The 17,211-nt window shown below is 39.6% G+C and overlaps 1 protein-coding gene across 2 annotated transcripts in view; it reads left to right on the top strand.

The window, feature by feature from the left end:
- Window positions 1-10,770: 10,770 nt before the first annotated feature.
- The window catches only part of adcy6b (adenylate cyclase 6b), a 41,426-nt gene continuing 34,985 nt past the window's right edge, over window positions 10,771-17,211 (top strand). The window contains exons 1-3 of one of the 2 annotated variants that reach the window (XM_057319233.1): window positions 10,771-10,837; window positions 13,024-13,215; window positions 13,806-14,694. In XM_057319233.1, the coding sequence (XP_057175216.1) occupies window positions 13,807-14,694 (888 nt within the window). In that variant the 5' untranslated portion in view covers window positions 10,771-10,837; window positions 13,024-13,215; window position 13,806. Of the gene's footprint in view, window positions 10,838-11,029; window positions 11,197-13,023; window positions 13,216-13,805; window positions 14,695-17,211 lie in introns of those variants that run through there. The other variant, XM_057319232.1, reaches the window with a different exon arrangement.

The raw sequence follows: 17,211 nt of genomic DNA on the forward strand, positions 1-17,211 counted from the left end.
ATAAAGTTCTTTAGATCATAAAAAAGTAGAAACAAATGGCTCTAACCGCTCTAACCTTAAAGTGAATGGTTCTTTGGGGAACTAAAAATGGTCTTTTCGATGACATCGATGTGAAGATCCATTTGTAGCACCTTTTTAAAAGGGACAGTGCACCCAAAAAGAAATTCTGTCATCATTTACCTTCGAGTTGTTCCAAATATGTATACATTTCTTTGTTCTGATGAACACAGGGAAAGACATTTTGAAGAATGCTAACACTCATTGACTACCATATATAATAGTAAAAAAATGTTTTTGTTCTGTTCAACACAAAAGAAGATATTTTGAAGAATGTAGGACAGCAAACAGTTCTGGGGCACTTTTGACTACCATTGTCATTTTTCCTATAGTCAAAGGGGTCCAAGATCTGTTTGGTTACAAGCAGTCCTCCAAATATCTTTCTCTATGTTCCACCGAACAAAGACATTTATACAGGTTTGGAACAACTAGAGAGAGATTTTCATTTTTGGGTGAACTATCCCTTTAAAAGTATGGATGCTTGTCTTTGCTTTTGAGGCAAAATATACTCTTTAAAGTGTTTAAATACTAAATACTTAAATACTATACTTTAAATGCAAAATACTTCTCTCTGCACTGTTTAAACAGTTTACAAGTTAAAGATCATGTAACACACGCAGTTTCTGCCAATCTCATATCAATCTTGAGTCATACAGTAGTATTGCATACGTCGTATCTTCAACTTTAATTTGATCACATTTATAAAAGAGAGATACAGCTGTACGATTATTTTCAGAAAAAGATGGGGGCAGGCAGGGGGACGGAACTAGAGCACGAGTACATAATAACATTGCATCATCGCATTAATCCCTTCGTGCTTTTTAAATTATGCACATACAAAAAGCCTTGCCGTGCTTTTCCGGGAGAACTGCTCAATAAAAGGAATAGGATCCCTGTTACGAAACAGGGATCCAGACTTATAAAAAACTTTCCGAAACAAGTTGGAGTGCTGGGGGAGTGTATCAAGCACAGAAATACTATGTCATATGTCCAACTCGTTTTTTAACAAGTTGACCATGTTAAGCATGAGAATGCATGAAATAGCATGTTACCCGATCTTTAATATCATAGTTCTGTCCATTTTATCCATTTGTGCCCCCCCATGCATCATTTCATGCCCACCATGTTTTGGTGACAACACCAGCAGAAGACTCTAAAAGCTAATGTAATGTTAAATCAGGACTAGATACTGAAAGCTCTCTTGTGCATGAATTAACAATGCAAACAAACACATCTGCCTGATGAGAAACAGCTGGGAAACCAATTGCATTAATGCACCGGTGCCCCGGTGCCCCATAATGTGGAACAGGGAATTAAATGCACTATATTTTCTCAAGTCTATACAATATTAAGAAAAACATACCCCTGCGTCATAACATTATATGCAAATAAATCTGTCTAACTTATTCTTATTTCCAGCAAATATCAATATTATTGATATGATTAGTAATCTCATTACATATGCAAAATCTATAACATTGTGACCAAAATTCTGGACACAAACTTTTTGAGTGTTAATCTTGTTAACCTCTTTTATCTTCTGAGGCTTGATCTCACTGAGATGAAATCTGTGTAGACGGGTGGATGCCTTCACAGCGATGCTGTCCTGACTATAGCATGGTGCAGAACGCTCCACAAATACAAGGTGAGCTGGCTTCCATATACAGCACCAATAGGGCAGCACCAAGACTTATTCAGTGGCACATGATTATTAGTCCTTTCTCTTGTACAGTACAATCAGGTTGTATTAAATCAGCATGCATGCCCCAGGCAGTGTGGAGCTCTCTTATACTGGAAGCATGCGTTCTTCGTTCAACTTTGCCCACATTAGAATAAAATCAGCTCTGCGGTGGCTTTTAGAGCCGCGTGTCCTGAGGCCATGTTACCGCTGTGCTTTCTTTCATATGTATACCCACAAGCGGGCGAACTTTGAAAACAAACACAAGGGCACATTCACACACATACAACTCTAATGGAGAACGCAGTAGTTGTGTGTCATTTTTTAAGGATCACAGATTATATTATCTCCAGTGAATATTTCTAGGGGTGGGCTCATTTTTGAAAGGCCTTTTCTGTATAGGCACATGCTTTAAAGTCTTGGGTGTACAGAAAACCTATTAAACGTTACCAACATGCCTATGAAAAAGATTATAGTAATTTATAGATACCGAGGATATAGAGACGACTTTCCTAGGTGACAACTAGCCCCGCTTTTCCCACTGTTCCTTAAATGTACTCTAAATGACATTTCAAGTTTTTTGAGAACAGGTTGTGAGGAGAAAAGAGAGCTTCTGGTGTAGAATATCTTAGGGGTGAGTGAAAGGACACGAAGTCACTACATCTCAGTATAAACGATAAAGACCGGTACAGTACATGCTTTTTTTTCACTCGTGATCTAAATTTAGCTTTTCTTCCACTCTACTTGCTTTTCATTTGCTGGGTGCATAACAGGATGCCTGGAAACCGCATGAGAAACCACAGACTAGTGAGGTAGAAGGCACAATGCAAATTTCCTCCACCAAAATCAAAGGGGACTGATGGATCTCTTTGTATCTGACTGGAAATTAAACTCAGAAAACACTCAATAATAGGTTTTAAATGCTGTATGTTTAGGTTCGATTTAGTTTTTTTAATTGAGCCATTACATGTCCAGTTCAGTATCGGTTTCAATGTGGTTGACATGATATCGATATTCTTTCATATATGGCTGACCATTTCAGATGTTTTGCTGAGCTATGGAAAACCAATCCCCAGAGAAGTCTTAAATTCTGTAACTTCTCATTTCTTTTCCAGATGAGCACAGGGTAAATCAATATCTGATATCTCATCCCATCCGGTTGCAAACATCCTGTTCTTATCGTCTCCTGTTCTCTAGCAAAGTTTAGTCTAACTGCTTTTGTCAAAATAGCAATTCACTCTTAATTATGCAATGAATTCTGCATTCCCAGGCATCTTGTTTCACCAAGGACACCGATTCCAATCAAATACGATGGATATGATAAAAATAGAACTGACATCTTACGTTACAACCGCAAGCAGTGAAAGTGGAATATGAACACCAGAATGACGTCGAGTCAGACAGCTCGACAGCAGCATGAGAATTATATTATGTACAGTAGATGTGCACTTTGCCCACACAACGCGCGGTCTAACAGTGGCATTATGGGATTGATGTCTCCTGATCAAATGAGTGACCAAATATATATCAGATTCAGGACAGAAAGCAAGGCTAGAAAGATAAGAAAAGGCAACTTGATCTACATTATTTTATACAAAGTGACTTTCAAATAAAATAAAAAAATAGCAGAAGTGATTCATTTTAGTGGAAGAAAACTAAACTCCCAAAGGTTGCTCTTTAGCTCTTTATGTTTAATTTAAATGTCAACTTTGGGTAAATTTGGTGAGAACTGTTTGAGTTCATGCTAAAATCTTCAATAATGTTGACTTTTGGAGACTACAAATCTAAGATTAGTTTATGACACTATTGAGATCCATTTGTGAGATTTCTTGGTCTTTCTTTCAGAAGAAACCTATTATATAACACTATAAAGTGCTTTAGGTTATGTCCTGACATTTCATAAACTTTTACTTTCCCATTATGCAGAAAACAAACATCATTGAGGGATATACTTAAAGAACACAAATATTAAATGTCAACACATCTAGAAACTTTGCTATTTCATCAAATGTAATCAAGGCATTGTGTCACGGTCCTACCTTCTTGTTTATGAATTTCTAGTCATGTGGCAGGATCGGGACAGAGCCCTTTGGTTATGTGTGGAGAGAAACATACAGTATTATTGTCCTTTTGACAATATGCGTTCTCTCCAGTGTCTCGTCATTGCCCTGCCCCTCTCGTTTCCTGTATTGTTTCCCGGCCGTGTCTGATTACCCTCACCTGCCCTGTGTCGTTATCCTTCGTTTGTCTCTCCTATTTAATGCCCTCTTGTTTCTTTGTCCCGTGCTGGTGTATTGTATATGGTCCTTGTACTGTGGTTCATGGTTAGGTTTATATGCGTCGTGTTTTTGTTCCCCGATTTCCTGCCTTGTCTTGCTCTGTGTGTCCCGTTCTTTAAGTGTGTGTTTTATTATCTTAGTTCTTGTTTTTGCCCCCTCGTGGGAAGTTTTTGGTTTGCATTTTGTTACAATTAGTCCTGTCTGTGTTTTCCCCCATCGTGGGTGTTTTGTTTTGTTTGGTTTTAATTAAAGTCTTGTTTAACCCCTTCACCACTGTCTGCCTGCATTTGGGTTCTTCTCTTCTTGACAGTCGTGACACATTGTGCACTGATGTTCCAGTGCGCGCACACACACAAACAAACAAACACAAAGCACTCCCCTCCTCACGGGACAGGCTTTTAGTGCTCTTGTCTCATGCAGTATTTAATTGACCTCATACAGGAAGCCCAGTGGTTCCAAATGCACCCCTTCCCCCAGCTCAAAAGAAACACCATGAACGCCTGCAAGAATGCCAACAGCTCCACAGGCATTAATCATGGGCCAAAAAAGAGAAATCTATACATATTTCATCAAAACTGCATGATAACGGTTTTGCTTCATTTCAAATAAAACAAAGTTGGAACCACAGCAGGGTCAACATAAGTGCCTCAATAAGTAACAGAACAACTCAATCCTATAAAGAATGTCAATTTTGAACATCAATCAAGTAAGATTATGTTCTGCTTTTATACATTTCATAGTCAATTGTTTTTTTTTTAGATATGGACTGTTAACCTTAGTAAAATTCATAACTTGAATATGGTGAAATATTGACTAAACATTCTGTCACTTGAAATTCTTCCATTCTGAAAAAGTCTAGAGAAGCAACTGTACTTACTCAGTTGATGTTGTGGAGAAAGTGCACAATCTCACAGCTAGCTGGTCATGGTGTGCTTCATCTCAGGGCAGAAGTGAAGTGTTCTGTAGACTCAGACTTGAGTTCCCTCTCCTATTCCCTCCCTCCCCCTGCACATTAGACAGAATCTCATATTCCCACTGTCTTATTTCTTTCCCAGCTCCCTCCTCTCTCTCCCTTGCGCACTCTCTCTCTCTCCCTTGCGTACTCTCTCTCTCTCTCCCGCTCTCTTTCTCACAGAGACTCACTCACTCCTTTATGCCTCTGTGTCTTTTCAGTTTTCTCACTTGTCTTAAAGCATCACAATGTGACTACAATACCTTTACGATGCTGATATATATCAAAAGGAGATTCATGACAGTTTTTGCTGAAATCTGGCCCCTATATTGGGGTTAAGTGCACTTTGACTGAATAAATTCACCATAAACTTATTTGTGTTACCGACTTAACAATAGTAATTGTCACAAAGCATAATGCATCTCATTTTAACCTGCTGCAATGGAACCTTGAACGTCTATAAGAACAGGAACCTAATGGGCTTCAGAAAAAAGATCAATTGAAGAAAAATGTCAAAGAATTGTTTCTATATGAAGAGAAAACCGAGTTCGAATCCCGACTCGTGGTCCTTTCCTGATCCTGCCCCCGCCTCTCTCCCACATCGCTTCCTGTCCTCTCTCCCAATGTACTATGTAAAGGGAAAAAAAACTGCAAAAAATATGCTTATTTTGCCTTTAAAGCTTCGGAAGGTCAATCCACTTTGAATTAACAACTAAGTGTTTCAGTATATTCCAATAAATTTACAGGTGAAAAGTTTGTTTTAGTGACAGTTCTGTGCTTTGGGAGAGAATGTTGAGTGCCCAGTTGTCTCTTTTTTCTGTTTTCATGTCAGATATGTGGACATCTCCCATGTGTGATTTATTCTGGAGAGACAGGGCTGTCTTACATAAAAGTTCAGTTTGAAAAAAAAAACCTGATCAGCCAACTGCTTGAAAGCATTTCAACTACACAAATACTGTACCCTCACCTTTAAAGTAAAACAACACACATATAATACACACACCTACAGTACACAACATGCATTTAGACAACGTGGTGTTATACTATACTTTAGAGTGAAACAAAATGGAATTCAATATTTTATTTACAATAGGCCTTTGGAAGACATTTAGTGAAGACCTGAAAAAAATGTTGAAAATGTTTTCGTTTTCCTTTACATGCTTTCATTATTACCCCGAGTGACTCGATATACAAACATCAAAGTAGGAAAACTGGTTTCCCCTGAGAGAGTCGCTTACAAATCAAGGTTCAGTTAAAACGCTGTGTGAGTTAAAGAAATACGTAAGCTAAAGTAAACATTGTGAATGTATCATACCAGGAAAATCATAATAATTATCAATAAAAAATTTTTTTTCTAAAATATTAGGATTGAACAGCCTGTTTTAGACAAACACTGATGCATGCATCATACTAGTAGATAAAATGTATAAAGCTATCATAGAAGTATAGCTGATAGCAGATGGTTGATATCATATAACTTTTAATTTTCGCTGTCCAGTAAGATCTGAGATCCATAATATATGAGGACATGTTGCTCAGAACAGTCAGGCATGCCAAGCAGAGGAAGGGACCCATCTATTTGAGTTCCATATGAGTGGTGCATGTGAATAAAACATGAATAGAGGCTTAAAATCCACAATGTTATCAGAGCAGAGATGGAAAAAGAGAGAGGGGGAAAGAAAGACTAAATTTCGGGCAGGATGTTGGCAGCTCTATGAGCTCATTCAGTCCTTGTGTCTGTCAGTTTGTCTCTTGGACTTGCTCACCGAGTTGAGCGGCACACCATGCATTATGTATGACACCTATATTCTCTTTTTAAATTTGGATTTTAAAACTTTATATGAGGGCTGTAAAATGTTCTTTATTTTCTTCTATCTTAATGAGGAATCATTAAGAACATAAAAAATACAATGATGTCATTGGGGGCCAATGTTGTTTGGTCACCAGTTATCTTCATTTTTTTTCGTTCTGAACTACATGCAGAACTATGCAGGTTTGTAATGACATGAAAGTGAATAAATATATGCGATGAGGTTAATTTAGAGTTTGACTAATACTTGAACAAGTATTAAACAATTGGTAGAGTGAGGTAGAAAACTTGGATGGATGGATAGAACTTTCAAGATAAAGGCTACACACGTGTAAAATTAAACCACAACATGCCTTTTGTGTCAATTTAATTGATATAAATCAAATAGTTAATTTCAGTTATTGTTTTGGTACTGGTATTTAAAGAAAACCCACCATGCAGCTTTACAGCATTTATCACATATATGAGACAGACATGCTGCTTCCGCCTGTGATGCCCAAAATGCTGTCAAGGTAGACTGATCACTCGGTTTGGAGACACAGTCATGGTAATGCATCGCTGGCATAGTGAAAGTACTCTCTTTCCGATTAGATGCCTGGGTAAACTGCATTTTTAATGTTACAGGTTTGAATCAGTGTATAGTCCTTATCATTGACAGCATACACAATAAACGGATGAAAGGAACGATTGGATTACCCTATTTCTAATAAATAATGCAGTAGCAATCTTAGAGCTGTATATCCATCATTCATGTTAATGTTGTCCTGCATTTATTTGTAAAACCAAGAGAAACAATATGTTTACATCAAAATGTGTGTCTATATGTTTTAGATTGACATATTTTAGTGAAAGTGCTTATTTTTTCCCTACCACTCTACTTATTTTAGCTTTCAGGTCTTATATATGGTTTGATTTGTTACAGTTGATATAAAAAGACAAATATTACATGTTTGTTCATTAAGTAACATGGTGCCAAGTACTTTAAACAAGAATGAAAGAAGCATTTCAAACCGCTGCAATGTTGTACATGTCATGCAAACTACCCCAAACAAAGCAAGGGATTAGTCTCTTCTTTCCATATTATTTTTGAGGTCGGGACAGAAAGAATCAGTGTCGCATAGCTGCTCTCATTTTTCACCGATGTGGCACTTTGGTAGAAAACAGGACTTGCAGTGCTGTCTGTTTTAGATTGAACTATTGACTTCTGAAGCAGGTTGTATCAATGTCAAAAAGACAAAAGACTTGTAAGCTGACACACACACACACACACACACACACACACACACACACACACACACACACACACACACACACACAGTTTTCAGTGTGTGTGTCACTATAAATAAATAATCAATTAATTATTTATGAAACTCGTGTATGAAATCATATAGTGTGTTTTTTGTTACACGACAAGGTGAAATGTAGTCATTGGTGCCCTCTGGTGAACAAACTATGCATGTGTTATTAATATCATAGTTTGAATAAATAACACATCTGTAATTAATTTGCCTATTATTGTGGGTTTTTTTCTGCACTATGGAACTTGTGAGGATTCATGAATTAATTATTCAAAGTTGTATTATAGATTACGGTGAAAGCTGTACCCATTGTCTCACTATGTATTACAATGAATTGAAGTGAATAAAGGATTGCCCAACCTCAAGATGACAACAGTACTTGTTTTTCCAGAGCAAACACTAGATGGCAGTAGCAGGCAACAAAATATTTTATGAAACTTATCTTAAAAGTCTTGTTTTTATTAATGTTACTTAATAATGTTATATAAATTATAAAGTAGAAATGAATTTTTATTTACTTACTGTAAACAATTTGCAATCATAGAGTAGCTTTGGAAAATTGTCTCCTCAGAAAATCATTTACATATTATAGATACTTTAAACGCTTTTTCCTACAATAAAGTGCTTACCACCAAAATCAATAACAGTAAAAGTATTACATAATATTATTGGATGTAAAGTGAGAGTGCCAATTTGCCACATAGTTTTTATCATCTAAACCAGATTGCAAACGCACGCACACACACACGCACGCACGCACGCACGCACACACACACACACACACACACACACACACTTATAAATAAATTACCTTTACTCATCCTACTTTTACTAACAAGAGGAAGCTATTGAACTTTGAGTTATAGTTGGACTTGACTGTGTTCTTCAAGTTTACTAGCACATAAAGTTTATTTCGTTTTAATTGTTTGTTACATCCACATTCTCATTATATAACCACCTGTGCCATATCTCCTTGCCCCACCTTTGCCTGACTCTTCCCTCAAAATAAGGGTTGCCTTCTCCAACCTTTTATCTGACCTGACTGAAGATTCTGCACTTTGGTCTGAGGAGCTTTCATTTCCTGTCTTAAACTCTGAACAACCCCAAGCAAAGAAAGAAATTAAGGGTCCGAGTCACAACTGCACTTCTCTTTCAACAGGCTCCACCCATTGCAAACCAATATCCTTGCTGGCTTCAAAACAGTCTTGTTCAAAGCTTTGAGTTTTTGTGCCTCTTTCATCCCTGCAATCCCAACATAGGCTACTGCTAGATGCCATTTAATTTGTCTGGTTTCATCTCTCCTCAAGACAATTTGTGCGGTTATTAAAGTCAATGTTTGTCTCTCACCAGTGAGTCCAGCTTTCCAAAAATGTCATAGCCTACTGTGAAGACCTCTGTCACCATCATGTTTTAAAATGGATATTAATGTTCCTTATGGAAAAATAATGAACCCAATTGGATCTAGGTGACCAAAATTCCAGACTGTCCTGACTTCTTTCTAACAATTTATATCTTTGAATTGCTTCCTCTTGTAGTAAAAAATAGAATGGTGGTTTATTTAAGTGTGTGTGTGTGTGTGCGTGTGTGTGCGTGCGTGTGTGTGTGTGTGTGTGTGCGTGCGTGCGTGTGTGTGTGTGTGCGTGCGTGCGTGCGTGCGTGCGTGCGTGTATGTGTGTGTGTGTGCGTGCGTGCGTGCGTGTGTGTGTGTGTGTGTGTGTGTGTGTGTGTGTGCGTGCGTGCGTGTGTGTGATCTCTTTATGGAAATTTGAATACTGTACAGAATGATTGTAGATGCTGATTCGGGCATATAGAGGTGTTGGTTAGATGACAAACTATGTGCCAAGTTGGCACACTATCTTCAGTGTCAGATTTTATGTTGGCCAATAATATTATGCAATATTACTGCTATTGATTTTGGTGGTAAGAACTTTACAATTACAGGAAGCAGTGTGTAAAGTTTAAAGAAATTAAATACATTTAAAGTGTCACAGTGTGGAATAACTGTGTATACATACAAACCATCGAATGGATTTTAATACTGCATTGTTGTACTGTTTTCATTTTATACATTTTAATTTACAAGTTTATCCATTGTTTAAAGGGATAGTGCACCCATAAATGAAAATTCTGTCATCATTTACTTACCCTCTTGTCATTTTAAACCTGTATGACTTTCTTCTACAGAACACAAAAGAAGATTTTTTGAAGAATGTTGGTAACCGAACAACGGCGGTGGGCCTACTTTGACTTCTATTGTACAGACACAAAACCAAGTCAATGGGTACAGCCATTGTTCGGTTACAAACATTCTTCAGAATATCTCCTGTGCTCTGTGTTTCGGTTTACTACAATGCTTTGAATTCAATTTTATAGTTTAGTTCTATCCTAAGTTTGCTTTATGATATCAAGGTCATGCAGTCGGTCCAATTCATTAGGCTATTTCATCCGGTAATACATTATTTTGAGAGCTTGTCTTAAATATACACTATTATAGTATTGTAAAACAAAAGTGGGATTTGATCAGAGAATTCAATAGGCTATACTGTACATACCCAGAACTGTAACGACAGAGGTAAAATAGACTAAAAGAGACCAAACTTCACTCAAAGGTTATGTGTTCTGTACGCAGAACAAATAAAGCTTTATTTGCATAGTGGGGGCACCAACCAGTCACACACACACATTGTTTTTATCAACTCGGAATCCTCAAGCAAGCAGAAAAGCAAAACAGGAGGAAAAACGTTGTCCAGATCCACTTCAAAAGTAAGTTCAGTCTGTTTGTAATGTACTGTCGTGTAATTGTTCTGACGAAAACCACGTGCACGCAGCACAGATCTAATAAAAGCCACTAGAGACAATGCGTGAAACATTTTCATATTCTCTGCGTGCTGTGTATTATGTGCCGCTCCAACACGCACACACGCGCACGCACGCTCCTGCACCTCTAGGGGGATCCCGACTTCAGTGAATAGTAGCAGCGCGTGAAGGGAGCATGTAGACGAACGTGACTGTTTCGCCCAGCGTGCGCGAGAATGTAACCATCGCCCAGTAGGACAACATACACTTTCACTCCGCGGATTTGTCATTGAAGCACATTGCGCTGCGGATTCATGGGGGTTTTGGTGAGTGCTGGTTGCCCTACGGATGTGCTTTTGCGTACTCTGTGTGCCTGTTTCGCAGTGTGTTAGCATCAGCATAGGAGCCTCAGTCAGTCAACATGTTATAGTCGCACGCGTCGTTTAAAAACACGCCGCCGCCGATGAGGGCGAATTGACCGTAGATTAACGTAAATGCATGAAAATGGGATTTGTAGCTGCGGTTAACAGGACGAACGTCTTTACGATTTGATGTGGTGAGCTGACATCCAGCAAGCAAAATAAAGCACTAGAAACCAGCCACATTCTTCACATTTTAGAGTGATGGTATTTACTTGTTTACCGTTTAGGACAGCATTAAGATGTCTTCAAACACACCATTGCACTAGATGGGTCTTCTAATGTAAATGAAATGAAAACAGTTTTTTCATGAGGCACAAAGTAGTACGTAAAGCGCCTTTTTTCTTTACCACTGTGAATTTATGGAGTTATTTCATGCATTTTGTGTCCCGTGTGAAGTGTCAAACTAAGGCTCTTTGGAGTTATGACCACCTGTCGTGAGGTATTGCGTCTGATTTTATTGCTTTATTGCTGTAAAGTTAAAGGTTTCAGGTTGTCATCCCTTCTCTTATATTTTCTCACCTCAGAACTGAACCAATATCTGAATCTTGCTGGCAAGTTAAATTAGAAGGAAGTGTGGGATCCACAGAGGAAAAATCAACTCAACTTTCCTGTAACTTTATTTAGATTGCTGTGTTTGATTTTGATCAGTAATCCTGTGCATGTGTTCTTGCTTTTGGTTCATGCAGTTGGTGTTGTAGGGTTGGAAAAAATAACAGGAATGTATTGCTGTCACAAACCCCTCTTTCTTCCCAAAAGGCACCATTTGCCCTTCTAAAGATCACAGGGGTGCTGAGATAGTGACGAAGTTAAACATCTTACAGCTTATTTCATTCAAAGGCAGTTCAAAAAATTGCTTGAAGTTAAATGTCCCTCCACAAGACCAAAAGTAGTGACTCATCCGAGCGTGGTTAGGAAGCATGGACAATTGAATCTGAATTACAGAGCGAGCGTTGTGATGGGACACAGGCAGTAAGCCCTTTGTTGTCACACAGCAAGCTTAAAACAGGTCTGTGTTTACATTCAGGGAAAATCTTCTCCTCTTAAAATGCACTCTTTTTGTGGTTTGCTCTTTGAACGTCAAAGTCTTGTCATTTTCACAGTTGGCTTAACCTGCGTCTTTTCAAACATTTGTACTGTTCTCTGGTGCATACGCGCATGGATTTACCACGAGATCCAACGTTATTATTTTAATGTATATGTATATACCTTCGGAAATCAAAAGTAAAAACATAAGCCTACTTTTTTAAATAAGCAAAGGGATAGTTCCCCCTTGACTTGTATATCTTCGGCAGAATGCAAAAGAAGATATTTTGAAGAATGTCGGTAACTGACCAACGAAAGAAAATATCTTCGTTTGTGTTGTGCAGAAAAATGAAAGTCATACAGGACAAGAGGATGAGTAAATAAATGATGAAAGAATTTTCATTTTTGTGTGAAGTATTCCATAAACTGTATATTGTGCATCCCTAGGAATTAGACGAAAGTCACAAAACTAGCAGAATACCAGGAAACACGTATGTTGATCAAATGTATATCTGGATTGCGCTGACCGAAGTCACTTCGGGTAGAAGCATCTGCCAAGTGCGTAAATTAATTATACTTCTTAATGTCAACAGCAGACAAGTTCAGCAATAGCAATTAGTTAAAGTTATTTGTGACATGGTGTCTGATTTCGTCGAGTCATGTGTTTATTTCATGCTCAAACAAGCTCTGTTTTTGTTGAACCAACAGACTCCGCTGGCTGAGAGATGCAGAGATCTCGGCAGTGCACGAGGAGTTTCTATTAACCCTGTGCTTTTGTGTGGCTGTCCCGGAACTCAGAGACAAACCCTTTATGTGTTCAAAAAAACACCGGTAATACACTAGAGTAAATGCAGTGCCTTGTAAATCAGAGCAGTGCCACACAAAGAGGAAGCCACACAGGTAAGCTGACCTCACTGAACCGCTCGACAACCATCACTCTGTAAATACTAGTAGTGAACAGTTTAGACACACCTGACTGAATGTTGTTTCTTAGGATGGCAGCCCCTATACCTCTGTTTGTCATTTTATAGTTTTGATAATTTTACTGTTATTTTTTATATTACTAATTGACTATATTATTAATTTATTTATTTCAGTTGATTTATTAATTATTCATTTATTATATTATTGTTTATAAATGTATTATATTATGTATTACTAATTTAGGATATTATTAATTTATTTCAATTGATTCAATAATTATTACATTACATATTATTTATTTACATTTATTATAATATGTATTAATTTATAATATAAATATAATTAATATGACTAATTTAGTATGTTATTAATTTATTTAAACTGATTTATTAATTATTTATTAATGGATTACAATGTCGTTTATGAATGTATTATTATTTATTTACTATTAATTATTTTTAAAAAAGATCAAACTTTTGACTGATAATTTAAAAAAGTTGTTTGGTGTATGTATATGCATGTATAATATATAATGTACTACTTTTGCACTTTTCATTTTCTTTCAGAATGTCTTGGGTCAACGGCTTTAAAGCTACAAGAGTGGACAACCACAAGACAGCATGGGGTGAGCGTAATGGCAGGAAGTCAAGGCGTAAGAGGGACTCGTCCCTCTGCAACCCGCGCTACATGAGCTGCCTTCGGGATCCTGAGGCCATGGACTCCCCATCACAACACTACTCCCGTGCAGCGGGGGGCGCCAGCAGCAGCAACTTCAGCACACGCTGCGTCTGGCAGGAAGACCACTATGGCAGGAAGGGTGATGTAGGCCTGAGAGCCGTCGACCTAGCTTTTGAAGATGCTGAGATGGGGCAAACAAAAGATGGGGGGGTCCAAGATGATTGTGGGGAAGAGAGGAAGGGTCCAGAGAGGTGTTTTTTGGCCTGCTTGTTGCGGTTGGCTCGTGTTTTTAAGTCCAAGAAGTTCAAGTCGGCCAAACTTGAACGATTGTATCAGCGATACTTCTTCAGGCTCAACCAGAGCTCTCTCACAATGCTGATGGGAATGCTGGTTGTGGTTTGTGGAGTCATGCTGGTTTTCCATTGCGTCCAAGGTACACCTGATGTGCCATACACCTCTGTGCTCTCTGTAGCCATGGGCCTCTTCTTAGCGTTGACGGTGGTGTGTAACAGAAATGGCTTCCATCAGGACTACATGTGGATTGTGAGTTATCTGGTGATGGTGGTGTTAATGGTGGTGCAGGTGTTTGGCGTGTGGATGGTGGCTCCCCGGAGCGCCTCTGAAGGGATCTGGTGGACGATGTTCTTCATCTACATCATCTACACGCTGCTGCCGGTGAGAATGAGAGCAGCAGTGATTACAGGGGTCGTGCTCTCCACCATTCATATTATTATGGCATGGAAACTGAACCTCAACGACGACTTTCTCTGGAAACAGGTATGTGCGTGTTCATTCCAGACATTGTTGTAACTATGTTAATGTACATGAAAATGTTCCTACACATTTATCGTATCAGTTGTATGTGGCTACAAATAAAGGCACAACATCTAATCTCTCACATATTTAAATTTTGTAACTTGCATTCGTAAAGTCGCTCACACCAAGAGCAACAACTATAAAGAAAACTATAATATGAAGTTTTAAAATGGGTTAAATAGCTAAAAACAAGGAATAGTGGACTACAACAATAATGATACAGGGAAACAATATTTTTGGGATCACTTTCAGATTGATTGTTTTCCTAGCTGATGAATTCTAAAACATAAACAGCCCTTTAAAATCTATCTAAATTTTAAGTGCTTGCACATTAAAAACTGCATGCTTAGAATAAATGGTAAAAAACAATAGGTTACTTTCGTAACCCCGGTTCTCTGAAACATCGAGTGGAGAGATCCACCTATGGGAAGGGCATCCGTACCTGACCTCTGCAGAAGCATCCAATTGCACCAAGTCTGGCTAGACAGACAGAAGCGCGCAGCCAATGCCAGGTAAGGCCCCACCCCCTTACCTGAGAGCATATAAGGTCTGCCTGCGCTGCTATTCTCCAGTAAGTATATTCGCTTCTCGTGCAGCAAGCGGGACAAAGCTGGTGGATCTCTCCACTCGATGTTTCAGAGAACCGGGGTTACGAAAGTAACCTATTGTTCTCTTTCATCAACTTGTGTTCGAGATCCACCTATGGGAGAGAAATGGGCAGCTCCCCGATTGCGCAATACACTCACAGTGAGGTTCTGAAAGCCAGAAAAAGGACAGTCACCCCCAAGGGCGGTGCTTGACATGTCCCATAATCATGCACCTGGCAACCCTGATGCACACACATAGCTGCTGTGCACATGCAGGACAGGCAACATGTATGAGGCACATAAATAACACCCAGGCAGGAATGTAAATGCATGCTTGGTGACATGAATGTACATGGCCCGCCGGCCCGTTCAACCTTTGTTACCATTACAATGTGTAAACAGAAGGTAAAGGAATATAACACAGAGGGGCTATGAAGACCCCACTCCTAAAACAGAATGTGCTACCAGGTTTTGGTGACATCCAATCGGTAGTGACGCACAAATGTATGGGGAGAAGCCCAGCTGGCAGCAGAGCAGATGTCCTGCAGTTATACTCCCCTGAACAAAGCCCAAGAGGCAGCTAAGCCCCTCGTGGAATGAGCTCTGATGATTCCTGGGGGCTGCACTCCCCTTGATTCATATGCCAAGGCTATGGCGCTCACAAGCCAATGTGAGAGGCGCTGCTTAGATATGGGACTCCCCTTGTGAGGGGGCACCCATTAAATAAAGAGCTGGTCGCTCTTCCTGAAAACACTGGTCCTGGTCATATATGTCTGTAACGCATGAACAGGACACAGAGCATTCAGCCTCTGATCTTCCGCAGAGGAAAAAGGCGGATGGTGAAAAGCGGACAGCTCCAACACCTCCGAAGTGAACGCAGGGAAGCACTTAGGCATAAAAGCCGGGTTAGGCTTAAGAAAAATCTTATCTCCACTCAGAGAGAATTTAGTGCACGAAGGATGTACTGAGAGTGCATGTAGCTCACTGACACATTTGGCTGATGCCAAGGCCAAATGCAAAGCCGTCTTGAAGGACAACAGCTTCAAGGAAATACCTCCCAGGGGCTCAAAAAGATACTGAGACAAGGCTTCCAGCACCATGGAGAGGTCCTATTCAGGGACGGTTCTCCTGATGACTGGCAAGGAGCGACGAGCACCCTTCATAAATCTGCACATTAAAGGATGCTGCCCAACTGTTGAGCCCTCAAAGCCCACATGACAGGCAGAAATAGCCGCCAGGTAGACCTTAATTGTGGAAAAAGACCTGCCTTTATCCATAAGGTCCTGTAAGAAACACAAAATATCAGGAACTGAGCACTGATATGATTTGAGACTGTGCCCATCACACCACCCCTCAAACACTTGCCACTTACAACAATATAAGGACCGCGTAGAAATAGCCCTGGCATTTTGTATAGTAGCAACCATACGCGGGTGAAGCCCAAGCACGTTTAAGTTTGTCCTCTCACGGGCCAGGCCCAGAGAGCCACCCTGTCCGGGTGTGGGTGATAAATCTCCCCGTTCGCCTGAAACAATAGGTCTGTGCGGAGGGCTAGGCGCCACGGCTGGGCATATAACAGAGGGATTATCTCTGCCAGCCATGGTGCTTTGGGCCACCTGGGAGCTATTAGAAGGAGAGACAGGCCCTTCTCTCTCACTCTGGCCAGCGTGGGAATTATCAGGCACAGAGGAGGAAAAACATACACCTTGGGCCATTGGTGGGCCAGTGCGTCCACCCCGAGGGGCGTGTCCAAGTCCTTTAGCAAGAAGAACATAGGACAATGGGAATTTTCGCGCAAGGTGAATAGATCTACGGTTGCCTGTCCGAATCTCCTCCATATCATGCCCACTATCTGAGGGTGGAGGCGTTCAGGATGCCTGGAACATGAGTC

This window comes from Triplophysa rosa, linkage group LG21 (genome assembly GCF_024868665.1).
Source record: "Triplophysa rosa linkage group LG21, Trosa_1v2, whole genome shotgun sequence".
In the NCBI taxonomy this organism is placed as follows: domain Eukaryota; kingdom Metazoa; phylum Chordata; class Actinopteri; order Cypriniformes; family Nemacheilidae; genus Triplophysa; species Triplophysa rosa.